The following is a 16,100-nucleotide window of genomic DNA, read 5'->3' as shown; positions in this document are numbered from 1 at the left end:
TATGCATGTGATTGTGTGCGTCTTTGCGTGTGTGTTTTGTTGTGTATTGTGTACATACGTGCGTGTGTGTTTTCTGTGTCATTTAGTTCTGCCTTCACATCTGCTTCCATAGTGTACTTTCTGGTGGGTTCAGTGGCTTTTTTCCTTTTGTGTTCAAATGTTTGTGTATCTGTTCTGTCCTGTTGTATGCATTGAATTGTGTGTGTTTTCCTGACTTTGGCTGTTCCACTCATTTTTGTATGTCACATCTGTATTACCATTCAATGAAATGTTCACTAACTTCCTTGGTGGTTTCTTCCTTGGTTTGAGTATTCTTTAGTCTTTTTTTTTTTTTTAAATATATTTATTTATTTGAAAGAGTTATAAAGAGGCAGAGAGAGAGGTCTTCTATCTGCTGGTTCACTCCCCAGTTTTGGCTGCAGTGGCAGGAGCTGAGCCAATCTGAAGCCAGGAGCCAGGAGTTTCTTCCTGGTCTCCCATGCAGGTGCAGAGGCCTAAGGACTTGTGCCATCTTGTACTGCTTTCCCAGGCCATAGCAAAGAGCTGGATTGTAAGTGAAGCAGCCAGGACTCAAACTGGCGCCCATGTGGGATGCTGGCACTGCAGGCAGCAGTGTTACCTGCTATGCCACAGCGCTGGCCCCTATTCTTTAGATCCTAACCCATCACCCACCATTCCTAGTATGAGAAAGGGAGTAGCCCTGTGCGACAAGTGTTTCTTAGCTTTCATAAAGCAGATTTTTTTTTGTTACTGTCGACAGGTAATCTTTGTTTTAATCATGTGCAGTTAAATTTTTGTTTAGATCCCTCAAGATATATATATTTCACGAAAATTATGTGAAGTATTGTTATAATTACACATTTTTCTTTAAATTGATAGATCTTTCACACTTGATATAATTATTTGCAATGATGATTAAATGTATGAGTAAAAGTTTTTATATGCCATGTAATATGTTTGAGTTTTTCATTTTTTCTCTAATAAGAGACTGTTACCACAGATTGATTGTGGGACTTTTCTTTTCAGCTTAGTCATGCATTTACTAGTTACTCACATTTATGAAGTGCGTTGTTTTTGACCTGCTGTGTTGTGTGCCGGGCACTGGCTCACTGTCCTCGCATTCCAGGGCAGCATAGTCCAGTGGGGAATACAAAGTTTTTATCAGGCTGTATTTTATATGTCAGTTACAATGCAACAAAAGCCACAGAAGTGCCAATATTGAACATTTTCAGACATGAAATATTCTTTTTTAAAGATTTATTTTATTTATTTGAACGGCAGAATTAGGGGAAGAGAGAGAAAAATCTTCAGTTTACTGGTTCACTTCCAAAATGGCTACAACAGCCAGGGCTAGGCCAGACTGTAGCCAAGAGCTTCATCTTGGTCTCCCATGTGAGTGCTGGGGCCCAAGCACTTGGGCCATCCTCTGCTGCTTTCCCAGACGCATTAACGGAGCTAGATCGGAAGTGGAGCAGCCTGGACTCAAACAGGCTCCATATGGGATGCCAGCACTGCAGGTGATGCTTTACCTACTATGCCAGAACACCAGCCCCAGGAAGTATTCTTTTTTTTTTTTTTTTTTTTTGACAGGCAGAGTGGACAGTGAGAGAGAGAGACAGAGAGAGAAAGGTCTTCTTTTGCCGTTGGTTCACCCTCCAATGGCCGCCGCTGCAGCTGGCGCACCGCGCTGATCCGATGGCAGGAGCCAGGAGCCAGGTGCTTCTCCTGGTCTCCCATGGGGTGCAGGGCCCAAGCACCTGGGCCATCCTCCACTGCACTCCCCCAGGAAGTATTCTTAAAGTCATAAGTGAGTGCTATTTACATGGCTTATATATGGGAAAATTCATAGGATTTCCATTAAAGTGTGATTTAGTATACTAATTTTTATATATAAATTATAAATTGTAGTTATTTCATTAAAAGTTTTATTATAACCTTAGTTTTTGCTAGCTATTTCTACTCTGGAATGGAATAGAGTTAATATGTAGGCCTGCACATAATTAACATTTTATATTGTTGTTTGCAGAACCAGAGAATTCCATCAGATATGGTGTTTCTTAGAACTTCAGAAAAAGCAGGTATTTTTTTACTTATTTACTATTTTACATTGCTGATGATTTAGTAATTTGACAATTTAATTTTCATTTTAAAAGGTAAAAGTAAAATTTAAACTTACTGAAATTTCTTTCATTGAAGTATTGGTTTCTAAATGACTTTTAATCGCTGATATTTGAAAAGATGACTTTACCATATAATGTGTACTTAAAAATAATCCTGTCAACCTGTCCATCCGGTGAGAGCATCCACTCAATATTAACAGTGACACATGACCAAATAAGTAGCAGTGTGGCTCACCATTTGCTCTCTCTGCATCCACCTGGGGTTGCTGGGCTGCAAGAGGGAGGGAGACTTGGTTGCCACTTTTAGAGTACATAGGTTCTGTAGTAAGGAGAAATGTCAGGGCCCCGTGGGAGGGGCGACTGCTGAGAGCTTCATAGGAAAACGACGCTTCTGTGAGCTCCCCAGAGTCGCGGGGCTCCAGAAGGGAGTGCCGAGCTGGAATCCCGTGCGGTCTGGCGGAGCTGTGCTGGGAAGCCGGAGCCCTCGGATCAGGTCTGCACAGGTCTCAGGCCCCGGGCGGGCGGCGCTGCTGAGAGGAAGGCTGCAAGCCGAGGCGTGGCCGCAGCTCCCTGCCCGCCACAGCTCCGGCTTTGATGAGTAGATGAGCCATGTTCTACAGGAAGCTAGCCTGCGCTGGTACATGGTTATTTCTAGTATGAAGACCCTGGAGAGTTGTGCGTGAGATCTCTGGGCATTGCTTTACTGTTTCTCCGTTTTTAAGCAGTATACTTGAATGGCTTCCCTCAGACAGAGAGCGTCCTTTCTGCCCCCAGAGCCTGTGCCGCTGAGGGGGCCCCAGCTCCTCCAGCTCCATTGTCGTCTGGCTAGAGGTGTTTACACACCACCCTCCCCACCCCTGGGGACTCCTTGCAGCTCTCTGGCTGCCATCCCACCCCTCTAGAACAAGTGGTTTGTCCGTGATTTCACCATAGTCCTCTGTGTCGGTCGGTGTGAAATTTGAATGGTCTTGGCTTTCGTTGTCATTGTGTGCTAATCATCCTTTGGGACCTGCTGGGGATCTGTGGCACACTCAGCAGTTCAGTTGCTGCCTTTTATTGGAGTCTTTAATCCATTTCTACTTAACATAATCAGTGTGAATGGGATTTATCTCTCTTTGTTTTCTACATATCTTAGAATATATTTTTTTAAAGATTCATTTATTTATTTGAAAGTTACAGAGAGGGGCCGGCGCCGCGGCTCACTAGGCTAATCCTCTCTCTGCGGCGCCGGCACACTGGGTTCTAGTCCCAGTCGGGGCACCAGATTCTGTCCCTGTTGCTCCTCTTCCAGGCCAGCTCTCTGCTGTGGCCCAGGAGTGCAGTAGAGGATGGCCCAAGTCCTTGGGCCCTGCACCCCATGGGAGACCAGGAGAAGCCCCTGGCTCCTGGCTTCGGATCAGTGTGGTGCACCGGCCGCAGCGCACCGGCCGCGGCGGCCACTGGAGAGTGAACCAACGGCAAAGGAAGACCTTTCTCTCTGTCTCTCTCTCTCTCTCACTGTTATAGTAAGTTATAGAGAGGGAAAGACAGAGACAGACACACACATGCACACGTGTGTGCACACACACACACACACACAGAATCTTCCATTCGCTGACTCATTCCCCAGATAGCTGCAATGGCCAGGACTCAGCCAGGCCAAAGCCAGAAGCCAGGAGCTTCATTTGGGTCTCCCACGTGGGTGCAAACACTTGGGCCATCTTCTGCTGCTTTTTCCAGCTCATTAGCAGAGAACTGGATTGGAAGTGGAGCAGCTGGGACATGGGCCAGTGCCCGTATGGGAAGCCAGTGTCACAGGCGCCGGCTTTACACTACGCACAGCCGTGGCCCCTGTTGTGTTTTCTCTTGTTACTTCAGCACTGCCTTATTTTGTTTTAAATAAATACTTTCTAAGGTACTGTTTTAATTCTCATCGTTTTATCACTATATATAGTTATAGTTGCCCCCAGGATTATAAATAACACAGCCTATTCTTAGCTAAATTTAATGTTTTTCTTGAGTACGTGCTCCAGAGACTGCTAGAGTTCTGTGGTTGTTTGCTGGGGTTCTGGTGATCTTCTCCTGCAGTCGTGGGGAAGTGGATTTTCATATTTGCTGGGGTTCTGGTGGTCTTCTCGTGCAGTTGTGGAGAAGTGGATTTTCATATTTGCTGGGGTTCTGGTGGTCTTCTCGTGCAGTTGTGGAGAAGTGGATTTTCATATTTGCTGGGGTTCTGGTGATCTTCCCCTGCAGTCGTGGGGAAGTGGATTTTCATATTTGCTGGGGTTCTGGTGGTCTTCTCGTGCAGTTGTGGAGAAGTGGATTTTCATATTTGCTGGGGTTCTGGTGATCTTCCCCTGCAGTCGTGGGGAAGTGGATTTTCATATTTGCTGGGGTTCTGGTGATCTTCCCCTGCAGTCGTGGGGAAGTGGATTTTCATATTTGCTGGGGTTCTGGTGGTCTTCTCGTGCAGTTGTGGGGAAGTGGATTTTCATATTTGCTGGGGTTCTGGTGATCTTCTCGTGCAGTTGTGGAGAAGTGGATTTTCAGAGGCTTTGTTCCACCCTCCCTGCTGACGTCAGCTGTTTGCTTGTTTGTGCTGTCTTTACAACAAAATATTTGCATTTGAGAAATGCCCTTTTAATGATTTTGGGAGAAATATATGTGAGATTACAATCACTATTCCAAACATGGAAATGGTTTTGGGTAACTGGCTTAAATGGACAACCTTCTATATGGTGTGTTAGAGGTGAGTTATGGACAGGGCCCAGCCTGCCGCAGGTGGAGATGCTGAGAAGTGTGCATTTTACAGGGAGCAGTCTGCGCATTGGTGAGCTCAGTGGCCTGGTGTACGATTTTATGACTGACAGCCGTTTTGGAAACTTGTCTGCTCAGTAGTCTTCTCACTGTGTCCTTGCTGTGGAAGAGTGGGACAGCACAGCATAAATGGAATATTAGCGCAGTAGGCCAGTGGGATGCTCTCCATGGTGCTAACCTCAGATAATTAAGATAATATCCCAGTTGAGCATGTCGTAAATAATCTCTAATTATGCCTTGCAGTCCACTTAATAGTGAGAATTACTCTCTGTAGTGAGAGTAATGGTCATTCACTATTTTGAGGGTCATGGATTCCTTTGAGAGTCATAAGAATTACCACCTTGTTCCCCAGAAAAATGGACTTTAAATGCACATATGCTCAATTGTGGATTGTTTTAATATTCTAGAAAGTAATTTATGGATTGTGGGCTTAATTGTCTGTTTTAACTTATAGTTCTCTTATAGTCCTTCGTATTATTTTTTCTATCAAATTTAAGTTGTTAAAGTAATTACTAATTGATCACATTAGATATTATGAAATCAGATTACTATTTCATACCATTCTTCATCTTTTTTAAAAAAGATTTATTCATTTATTTATTACTTGAAAGGCAGAGAGAGATCTTTCATCTACTGGTTCACTCCTCAAATGGCTGCAATGGCTGGGGCTGGGCCAGGCTGAGGCCGGGAGCCAAGAGCTCCATGCTGGTCCCCCACGTGCGTGGCAGGGAGACGAGTGCTGGGCCATCCCCCACTGCCTTCCCAGTGCATTCAGGGCCTGGATTGGAAGGGGAGCAGCGAGGGCTCAGTCGGAGTTCCATTGTGGCTGCTGGCTTTGCTGGCGACAACTTAGCCTACTGTGCCAAAACATTGGTCCCTGTTTCTCTTCTCTTTAAGAAATGCTCTAAGTAGCACCCAAGCTGTACATGATGCGTCATAATATTACTTTCAGTCAAGGTTTGTTAGCTTTCAAAACTGTTTTTTTGTGATTTAATGATTTCAGATTTTCTTACTGCCTAGCTTTGTGTTTTCCAGAGTGCTGCACCGTGTTCAGCATCTGTGGGTGTTCTCGACTGGCACTCTGACTGTTGTGGATTGCTTTCCACTGTCAGGTTTAAAAACCTCACAGTACCGTGTTTATCATCATGGAAATCTTCACACTGTAGGCAGCGTGGAAGTCCTAAGTGCGTGCAGTGTTCGCGTGCGGGCCGTGGCCGGCTGTGTTGGAATGGTTGGTCTGCGGCATCGTATTGACTGCATCCATACAGAGTGTTCTGGGCCAGGAGCTGACTGTTTAGAATGTAAATGAAGCTGCTGAAGACTCTGGTGACTGATGGCTTAAATTCCAATTAATCAATTTCTTCATCAGTTTCTTAATTCAGATCAAATATTTCCTGAGTGCACACAGTTCTTTTAGAGGTATTAAGAGAAATTAATGCTTTGGAACTAATTTTCATCAATCTTTTATAAATGCCAATATCTTTTTCGCTTGTCTGCTAAGTGATGACATAAAGGTTTAAGTGTTGGGACATTTTATAGTAGCGTAGCTGTCACTGGTTAGTGGGATGAACCGTAGGTAAATGGCACTCTGCTCATCTCATCCACATCATCTCTGTTGCACTGTTCATCTTGCCGCCAGCTTAAAAATTTCATGAAGAAGTTACTAAGTCATATAAATGCTTTAAAAATTGAGTTTAACAGGAAATGATGTGGTATGATTGAGGCCAAGTCGATGTTTCTGGAGCGTGCGCTGTGGCCCATCTTCCAGTGCTGTTGGGGCTGACAGTGCAGGCGGGCGGGGCGCTGTCCCCTGGTGGCGTCCGCCCCGTCTTCAGCACTGCCGGCGTGGTGTAGACACTGGCTGATCTTCATTTACCCGCCATAAACCTGTCCTTCCCCACAAACTCTTGTCAGTTATACAAAATAAGATGAAATATTCATAAGAAGTCTGTAATGGGATCTGAGCAGGCCATTGAATAATTCACTCTTGGCGAGAATGACTGGCATCGGTTGTAGCGGCGCTCTGTTACGGATCACCAGAGTCCCATCCGACGGTCAGGTTTGCCAGCCTGATGTTGCTGCAGTCGTCTTTTCTCTCTATACTGGTTAAAGTGAAGGTAGTAATTTTAACTGTGCTTGAGGAAAAATAATACCGGATCATTCCCCCATGTGTCAAAGTAGCATATAATTATTTAACCTGAAGCATGTCTTTTTTTGGTAAAGGAAATAAACTTCATTGTTTCCAGAGCTAGTTAGTCTGACCCTTCTGAGACACTGTGAGGTCTCACCTGTTGCTATCTTGTGTGTTCCCGAGTAGGTAGCGGCAAGCCAGGCCCTGGGCGTGTCAGCATGCAGCATGCAGAAACTGCAGACTAGCCCGTTTTCAGCTCCCTTTGTATTCTCTGTTAGAATACATACACACATTTTTTTTTCTAAAAGATTTATTTATTTGAAAGGCAGAATTAGAGAGAAGGAAAGACAGAGAAATCTTCCATCCACTGGTTTACTCCCCAACTGACCACAACAGCCAGCTAGGCTGAAGCCAGGAGCCTAGAACTCTGCGTCTCCCACGTGGGTGCAGGGGCTTGAGCACTTGGGCCATCTTCTGCTTTCCCAGGCCATTAGCAGGGGGCTGGACTAGAAGGGGAGCAGCCAGGACTGCAACCAGCACTCATGGAATGCTGGCATCACAGGCGGTCACTTACTCTGCACACACAGCACTGGCCTGTACATGCACACGTACTTAAGTGAAAAAGTCAGTCTTGAAAGAAGATTCAGGGCTGGCGCCGCGGCTCACTAGGCTAATCCTCCGCCTTGCGGCGCCGGCACACCGAGTTCTAGTCCCGGTCGGGGCGCCGGATTCTGTCCCGGTTGCCCCTCTTCCAGGCCAGCTCTCTGCTGTGGCCAGGGAGTGCAGTGGAGGATGGCCCAAGTGCTTGGGCCCTGCACCCCATGGGAGACCAGGAGAAGCACCTGGCTCCTGCCATCGGATCAGCGCGGTGCGCCGGCCGCTGCGTGCCGGCCGCGGCAGCCATTGGAGGGTGAACCAACAGCAAAGGAAAGGAAGACCTTTCTCTCTGTCTCTCTCTCTCACTGACTACTCTGCCTGTCCAAAAAAAAAAAAAAAAAAAAAAGAAGATTCACCTTTAAATGAGTGTGTGCTGCAGATTGTCTCGTGCTGCTTCTTACACCATCAGCCCTTGCAGATTGTTCACATTCCCATTCTTTTTTTTCTTTTAAAGATTTATTTATTTAATTGAAAGTCTGAGTTACACACAGAGAGAGAAGGAGAGGTGGGGCGGGGTGAGGGGTCTTCCATCCACTGGCTCACTCCCCAATTGGCTGCAACAGCCAAAGCTGTGCCAATCCAAAGCTAGGAGCCTGGAAGTTCTTCCAGGTCTCCCATGTGGGTGCAGGGGCCCAAGGACTGGGGCCATCCTCTACTGCTTCTCCAGGCCAGAGCAGAGAGCTGGATTAGAATTGGAGCAGCTGGGATATGAACCGGTGCCCATATGAGATGCTGGCTCTGCAGGCTGTGGCTTTACCCACTACGCCACAATGCTGGCCCCACTCATTCCCATTCTTTTGACAAATAATACAGAGCTATTTGTTTAGCTGTAATTAGGTGTGTTTTTCATAGTGTGTGTAACCAGACAAAAGTCTTTCGGATGTATCTTTAATTGATAATGCAGATGATTAAAAAGTCTTCATAGTTCTCCCTGTTACTATTAGTTCATCTTTCTGAATTTCCCAGGCCTGTTTTTGTAGTGGTAATGCTCATGTCTAAGATAAATTGCAAGAATTGGTAAGGTTAGATTATGTGGGTAGGCCACATTTTGGGCACTGAATTGCTGATGGCAATTTGCTGACAGTGCATCAGTCAGGAGAGAAATGATTCGTGTTCTGTTCTGGGAGAGTGAGAGCGAGGGAACACTCCGCAGTGTGCAGAACTGCGAGCTCATTGTGGGGCAGGGTCCTCACTTAGCCCCTTTGCAGGTGAGCCCCCTGTGAGCTCTGGCCTTGTCCTCACCCAGCTGTACAACAGAAGCATCCCCGTCCTTCCTCTTGGGAAAACCAACAGTGACTCCGGAAGTTGTCAAGTGTGAATTGTTCCTGGTTGAAAACCAGGAGAGGACTTTTTTTTTTTTTTTAAGATTTATTTATTTACTTGAAGACAGAGTTACAGAGAGGCAGAGAGAGAGAGAGAGAAAGTCTTCCATCCACTGATTCACTCCCCTTTTGGCCGCAGCGGCCAGAGCTGAGCCGATCTGAAGCCAGGAGCCAGGAGCTTCTTCTAGATCTCCCATGCAGGTGCAGGGGCCCAAGGACCTGGGCCATCTTCTACTGCTTTCCCAGGCCACAGCAGAGAACTGGATCAGAAGTGGAGTAGGCAGGACTCGAACCATCGCCCATATGGGATGCCAGCACTGCAGGCTGCGGCTTTACTCACTTACGCCACAGTGCCTGCCCCATAAATGAGTCTTAAAAGGCTTCTGCTACCCCCACTTTGCAACATTTTTGTATTGTAATTCCAGCTCCTCAGTCCACCCTGACAGTCAGGCAGAGGCAGACCTGAGTTGTTGCTGTCAAGCACATGGCTTTGCAGTGCAGTGGACTTCGTCATGGTGTTCCAGCTGCAGAGCGTGTGCTAGGACGTTAGCACCTCCAGGGACCTGGTGTCTCCTGGGTAGACTGTGACTGGCCCTCGGGTAGAAGGTGCTCAGGAGCAGCAGTAACTCTCTGGGCAAGCGTTTGCATGCTGAGTCTGTGATGACCACTTCCCGGATGTGGAGTCTGATGTTGGTTTCTCCTTCTGGGACTTCTAGGGTTTCTTTCTGAATGGGCCAGGCTCCCAGGAAGTACCCGTGTGTTAAATTCCTCCTTGTCCCTCAGGCTTCTCCTTGTCACTTATCCCAGTCCTTCTCTCCCTCATCTGTTTCCCCTGGGCCCTGCCCTGGAGGTTCAAGGGCAGGTGAGAGCGAGGAGGTCGCGGAGGCGGTCCTCGGCCTTGCCCAGGAGACCTGGGAGATGGTGCGCTCTTTGTCTGTGTTATTGGTGTTTCTCACGTAGTCCTCCATCAGGATGTCAGGATGCGTCTCTGCCCTCTCTGGAATGCTCCCAGTGACATAGAGTTACATATAAGGGTTATGGGTGAATGGGATAATCAGCTCCATTCTCCACGCTTCTTCCAGAACCTCTTTTCCCCATTTATTGTTCTCTCTCTGTGTATTCAGTTACCCCATTAAGATTAGCAGGAGCCTTGGAACCTGGAAGGTTCCAAGGTGTTCAGTACGCACTGACACACGTGCAGAAGCAGTGCTAGTGTAAGTGTGCTACAGAGCACAGCCATCTGTCTGAAGTGCATATTCCCAGAGTTCTTACTGAATGTCTCCCATAATTCTTGTAAAATCTTCCTCAAGTCTTCATTTACTTTTTTTTATTATTATTATTTTATGTATTTGATTGAGAGGTAGAGTTACAGACAGAGGGAGAGACAGAGCGAAAGGTGTTCTGGTTCACTCCCCAAATGACTGTAATGGCCAGAGCTGGGCTGATCCAAAACCAGGAGCCAGGAGCTTCTTCTGGGTCTCCCACGTGGGTGCAGGGCCCAAGGACTTGGGCCATCTTCTGCTGCTTTCCCAGGCCATAGCAGGGAGTTGGATCGGACGTGGACCAGCTGGAACTTGAACTGGTGCCCATATGGGAGTCCTGCACCACAGCTTTACCAACTAGGCCACAGTGCTGGCCCCTGCTCCTCTTCTAATCCAGCTCTGCTATGGCCTGGGAAGGCAGTGGGAGGCGCTCCAGTGCTTGAGCCCCTGCACCTGCGTGGGAGGCCTGGTGGAAGCTCCTGGCTCCTGGCTCCTGGCTTCAGATGGGCCTGCTCTGGCTTTGGTAGCCATTTGGGGAGAGAACCAGCGGGTGAAAGGCCTTTTCTCTCCCTCCCTCTGTCTATAACTCTACCTCCCAAATAAATAAAATATTAAAAAAAGATTGAACAATAGCTTTTAAAAATGCTCTTATTTTGAAATAATTATTGACTTCTTGGAATCTGCACAGATTGTGTGTGGACATGTGTGTGCCCTCCCCCAAGGCCCACAATAGAATGGCCTGGCCCTGGCCCCACGTGCCCTGCCTGGCTCAGTCGCTGGTAACACAGCAACTGCCCTGTGTTAAGCCCGAGGGTCTTGTCCATCCCTTGTCTCTTGTCCTTGGCCACTATTAATTTATTGTCCATCTCTGTAACACTGTCATTTCTGGAATGCTGTGTGAATATTTCAGCAAGTCTGTGTTGCCCTCATGGCTAGTGTTGTTGAGTGTTTTATGTGTGTATTTCTCTTTCATGAAATGTCTCTCTGTGTGTTTTGCCCATTTTCTAATTGGATTGTTTTTTGTTTTTTCACTGTTGAGTTACAAGAGTTCTGCATGAGTCCTTAGTCAGATACACGACCTGCAAATGCTTTTCTGATTTGAGCTTTGTCACTGACCATTCTGTCTTCTGCCAGCACCTTCAGAGAAGCAAGATCGTAATTTTGTAAATGTCCAAGTGGGTTTTTTTTTTTTTTTCTCTCTCTCTCTCTCAGGAGCTTTTCCACCAGGCCAGAGGGGAGATGGTTCTCTGCTTATGTTTTATCCCAGCTGAAGGTGGGCAGAAAGCTGAGCGACCACCCTCTGCACCCTCTGTGAAACGACAGGTCCAGGAACTGCTGTACACATGTGTACACATGGCTCTCCAGGAGAGCAGAACCTGCCCAGGCGCCACTTGGGGACGCTGGGCTCCAGGAGCCGCAGTCTGAGGCGCAGAGCCGGGCCTCCGTGCAGACAGTGGCAGGGTCGGGGGTGCAGGAGTCCTGCAGGTGGACGGTGCAGAGAGGTAGTGTAGGGCATGGGCGATCAGCTGAAGCCTAGCCGGCGGTGGTGGTGCCCTGGCGTTGGTCAGGAAGAGGCCGTGACCGTGTGGGTGTGTAAGGAATCCCAGTCATTCACAGTGTCTGCCTTGGGATAATTCATGTTGTGAGTGTGTGTTCGTGTGGCTTTTTGTACCTGTTTTATTTTTTAAAGATTATTTTATTTATTTGAAAGAGTTACAGAGCAGTAGAGACAGAGAGAGAGAGCTCTTCTATCAGCTGGTTCACTCCCCAAGTGGCCACAATGGCCAGAGCTGCGCCGATCCAAAGCCAGGAGCCAGGAGCTTCCTCCATGTCTCCCACATGGGTGCAGCGGCTCAAGGGCTTGGGCCATCTTCTGCTGTTTTCCCAGGTCATGGCAGAGCTGGATTGGAAGTGGAGCAGCCGGGACTTGAACCGGTGCCCGTATGGGATGCTGGCACTGCAGGCGGCAGCTTTACTCACTACATCACAGCATCAACCCTGTACCTATTTTATTTTACAATTAAACTTTTTTCAAAAACACCAAAGTAGGTTGAATGAGTTCTCTCTATGTTTAAACTTTGAATTTTTTATGCTCTAATCACTCCTTTTGTTTTTTAGGAATTGCTTTTTTTAAAATTGTTATAATTTGGCTTTCTAAATGTTGTGAAATAAGTGTGATTTCCAAGTGAACAATATAAAATAAGTTATATTCAGAAATATCTAGCTTCTATTCCTATCCCTCTGCTTCCAGTGTTTTCTCTGTAGGTGTTATGCACGTGCGTAGCTCTGTACACGTGCACCCAGATGCACACACCCACACATATACAGAGATATGTGCCCGTGGAAACACATGTACATGCAGATACACAGTACAGACATGCGGATGCACATGCATACAGATGCACGTACACCCGTACACGTACACACCCATACACAGATAAACATGCACACACAGACCCAGAGATATGCAGTCACACACGTGCGTGCACACACATGCATCCTCTGTAATGGTTAGGTATCATGCTGCACATAATACTGCTCACCTGAATTTCTCCCTTGAACAGTGTGTGTCCCGGAGACTGTCCCACTGTAGTGCGCTGGGATCGCTCTGGTTTCCTCGATTTCCTTTTTAGAAGGCTGCTGCCTGTGCCATGTTTTCCTCGCTGGTTCTTTAGTGCTGCCGTGAGTGTCTGGCACCATGTCCCCGTGTGCTTTACTCTTGTCCTTCAGATGGGCGCTGAGAAGCAGGGGGAGACAGTGTGGACACAGGGTAGATGGAATCTTTTAATTTAACATTTTCACCTGTTTTAAACTTGATAGGGGTGTGAGTAGGGCTGAACTTTTGTCCTGGAATGTGTGGTGTGTAGTGGAAAGACTAATTCATGATTAGCAAGCTAATATCATGTGCTCGTGGATATTTTATGTGTATACTTTTTAACTTTACCAACATACATATTAGAGGTGAAAATCGCCTATTTAGTCATTGTAAAATAAACTATGAGTTGATATTAAATTTTAATAGACAAGAACACCAAATAAGAAATAAGTGATCAACTTAAAAATCACATGACCTTTTTCTTTTCAGCTAATTGTTCTGTGAGTGACTAATATCACCTAAAATAAAGACTTCCAGGGTTTCATTCCGTGTCTCACTGTGTCCTGCTTGTGCTTTGGGGGTGCCTGTGGCTCAGGAAGAGCCTCTGTGACAGAGCAAAATGGTCACTTCTTCTTTTCTGCCCCCAAGGTTCGTGCTTTATTCGGACTGATCAACTGGATGGCGAGACCGACTGGAAGCTGAAGGTGGCAGTGAGCTGCACGCAGCGGCTGCCTGCGCTGGGGGTGAGCAGCTCTCTGGTACCCATCTGCCCTCTCGGTGGTGGCTCCTAGGCGGTGAGCGCAGCGCGGTTTGTGCCCACCAGTGAGACCTGGAGAATTTGCTTTGTGATTTCTTGATTCCTAGTGAGCATCGTCACAGATGGTGCCAAAGTCATTTCCAAGGTGCCTGAGTACACAGCCCGTGGTAGGTGGCTCTGAATGTTCCTGTTGGCTTGATACTTGGGTTTCTTTCCTTCCCTTCCTCTCCTTCCACCCTCTCTCCCACTGATGAGTAACGTTTAAATGGAGAATTTTGGGTGGGGATCTGGTGACTGAGATGGGATGTTACCGTGGAGGCTGTAGAATCGACACTGGCTCAGCCTGGCCTGGGACGTTCACTGCGTTCTCTTGGGCAGGATAGGGAGGAATGTGTCACCAAGCCTCTGAGCTGGGGAGGAAGGAGAGGCTGACGGTTCCTGAACTTACAGGGCTCTCGAGAATCTCTCCCCAGTGATAGAATCCCCTCAACTGGGACATGTTTTTTTTTTTTTTTTTTAAGAAAGCCATAGTTGAAGCCATTTGGTGTTATCTTGTGTTAGTTCATACATAGCACTGCTCTGAATGTGAGAGCTTTGTCTTGCATATTTAATGGAGAGAAAAGAAACACTGAGATTAGGCACTTGGATCCAAGCAGTTGTTGGTCAAGGAAAGGGAAATTGGTTCTCTAGACTAAGTTACTCTCTTTAGTTTGGTTGAATTGGTAGACATGGCCTCCTGTGTGCATATAGCAGACGATTAACTGCCGTCACAGCAGGAGCCTCCTTGTTCATGTGTAAGACTCAGACATATTTTGATTATTCATGCATTTCAGCGATGCTTGTATATCTATAGGTCTAATTCATTCTTTTATGTGTTGTATGTACCTTTTCTGGTTTTTTTTTTAAGATTTACTTATTTATTTGAAAGGCAGAGTTACAGAGAGGCAGAGGCAGAGAGAGGAGTTGAGGGAGGTCTTCCATCCACTGGTTCACTCCCCAAATGGCCATAACAGCCGGAGCTATGCCCATCTAAAGCCAGGAGCCAGGAGCTTCCTCCAGGTCTCTCAGATGCATGCAGGGACCCAAGGACTGGGTCATCTTCCACTGCTTTCCCAGGCGTAGCAGAGAGCTGGATTGGAAGTGGAGCAGCCCGGACTCAAACCAGCGCCCAGATAGGATGCTGGCACTACATGTTGTGGCTTTACCCACTTCACCATAGCGCCGGCCCAATGTGTACCTTTTTTTTTTTTTTTTGAAGATTTATTTATTTATTTGAAAGAGTTACACAGAGAAGGAGAGGCAGAGAGAGAGAGAGACAGAGGGAGAGAGGGAGAGAGGGAGAGGTCTTCCATCCCCTGGTTCACTCCCCAATTGGCCGCAACGGCCAGAGCTGCGCTGACCTGAAGCCAGGAGTCAGGAGCTTCTTCCGAGTCTCACACGTGCTTGCAGGATCCCAAGGACTTGGGCCATGTTCTACTGCTTTCCGAAGCCATAGCAGAGAGCTGGATTGGAAGTGGAGCAGCCGGGATTTGAAGCGGCGCCTGGCGGCGGCTTATCCACTTCGCCACAGCGCTGGCCCAGTGTGCACCTTTTCTAAAGCCCATTGGAGACTAATGAGACTTCGGTCTTTACTTGTCCACTTATTCATCCTCACACGCAGCATGGGCCATGTGGGTGCTGTCATGCAGTCAGTGTCCTCTTCTCTTCCTCCTGGTTTTTGGAACCCTTTAAAAATGTAAAGTTCTGGCCGGTGCCTTGGTTCACTAGGCTAATCCTCCGCCTGTGGCGCTGGCACACCAGGTTCTAGTCCCAGTTGGGGCGCCAGATTCTGTCCCGGTTGCCCCTCTTCCAGTCCAGCTCTCTGCTGTGGCCCGGGAGGGCAGTGGAGGATGGCCCAAGTGCTTGGGCCCTGCACCCCATGGGAGACCAGGAGAAGCACCTGGCTCCTGGCTTCGGATCAGTGCAGTGGCGGCCATTTCGGGGGTGAACCAACAGAAGGAAGACCTTTCTTTCTGTGTCTCTTCTTTCTCTCACTGTCTAACTTTGACCAAAAAAAAAGTAAAGTTCTTGCCTCTCAGATTGTGCAAAATGAGTACAGGCTTTGGACCACATGTCACAGTTCTCTAACCTGAGCTAGAGAGTGACTCCTCTGAGGCCACCAGCCCCCTCCAGCCCCTTTTATGGGGGGACAGCAAGCAGGTTCTCCTTGGTCGACAGAGGATGTAGCACGATGTCTTCCTTCACACAGCTTCTCGGAAGTGCCGTTGTTCGGTAACTGGATGCCACAGTTTCAGGGAGGAGTTGTGACAAATATTTTATCACTAGCAGTGTATGATTGCTAACCCTTGTCGTGTAAAATATTTGGTATAGATACTGAAGAACATACCCCCAGTTGGGGTTGGCGCTGTGGTTCATCACGTTAACCCCCTGCCCTGAAGCACTGGCATCCCGTATGGGCA

At 47.4% G+C, this 16,100-nt stretch overlaps 1 protein-coding gene across 4 annotated transcripts in view; it reads left to right on the top strand.

The window, feature by feature from the left end:
• ATP9B (ATPase phospholipid transporting 9B (putative)) overlaps positions 1–16,100 on the top strand; it is a 245,817-nt gene that overhangs the window by 71,875 nt on the left and 157,842 nt on the right. For all 4 annotated transcript variants that reach the window (XM_070049842.1, XM_070049843.1, XM_051840449.2 and 1 more), the window contains 2 exons: positions 2,027–2,078; positions 13,533–13,627. In XM_070049842.1, coding sequence (XP_069905943.1) covers positions 2,027–2,078; positions 13,533–13,627 — 147 coding nt within the window. The remainder of the gene's footprint in view (positions 1–2,026; positions 2,079–13,532; positions 13,628–16,100) is intronic.

The sequence above is a fragment of the Oryctolagus cuniculus genome, chromosome 10 (genome assembly GCF_964237555.1).
Source record: "Oryctolagus cuniculus chromosome 10, mOryCun1.1, whole genome shotgun sequence".
NCBI classification, from domain to species: Eukaryota; Metazoa; Chordata; class Mammalia; order Lagomorpha; family Leporidae; genus Oryctolagus; species Oryctolagus cuniculus.
Note: the sequence above shows the minus strand (reverse complement) of the source record. Positions and strands in the feature narration are given on the sequence as shown.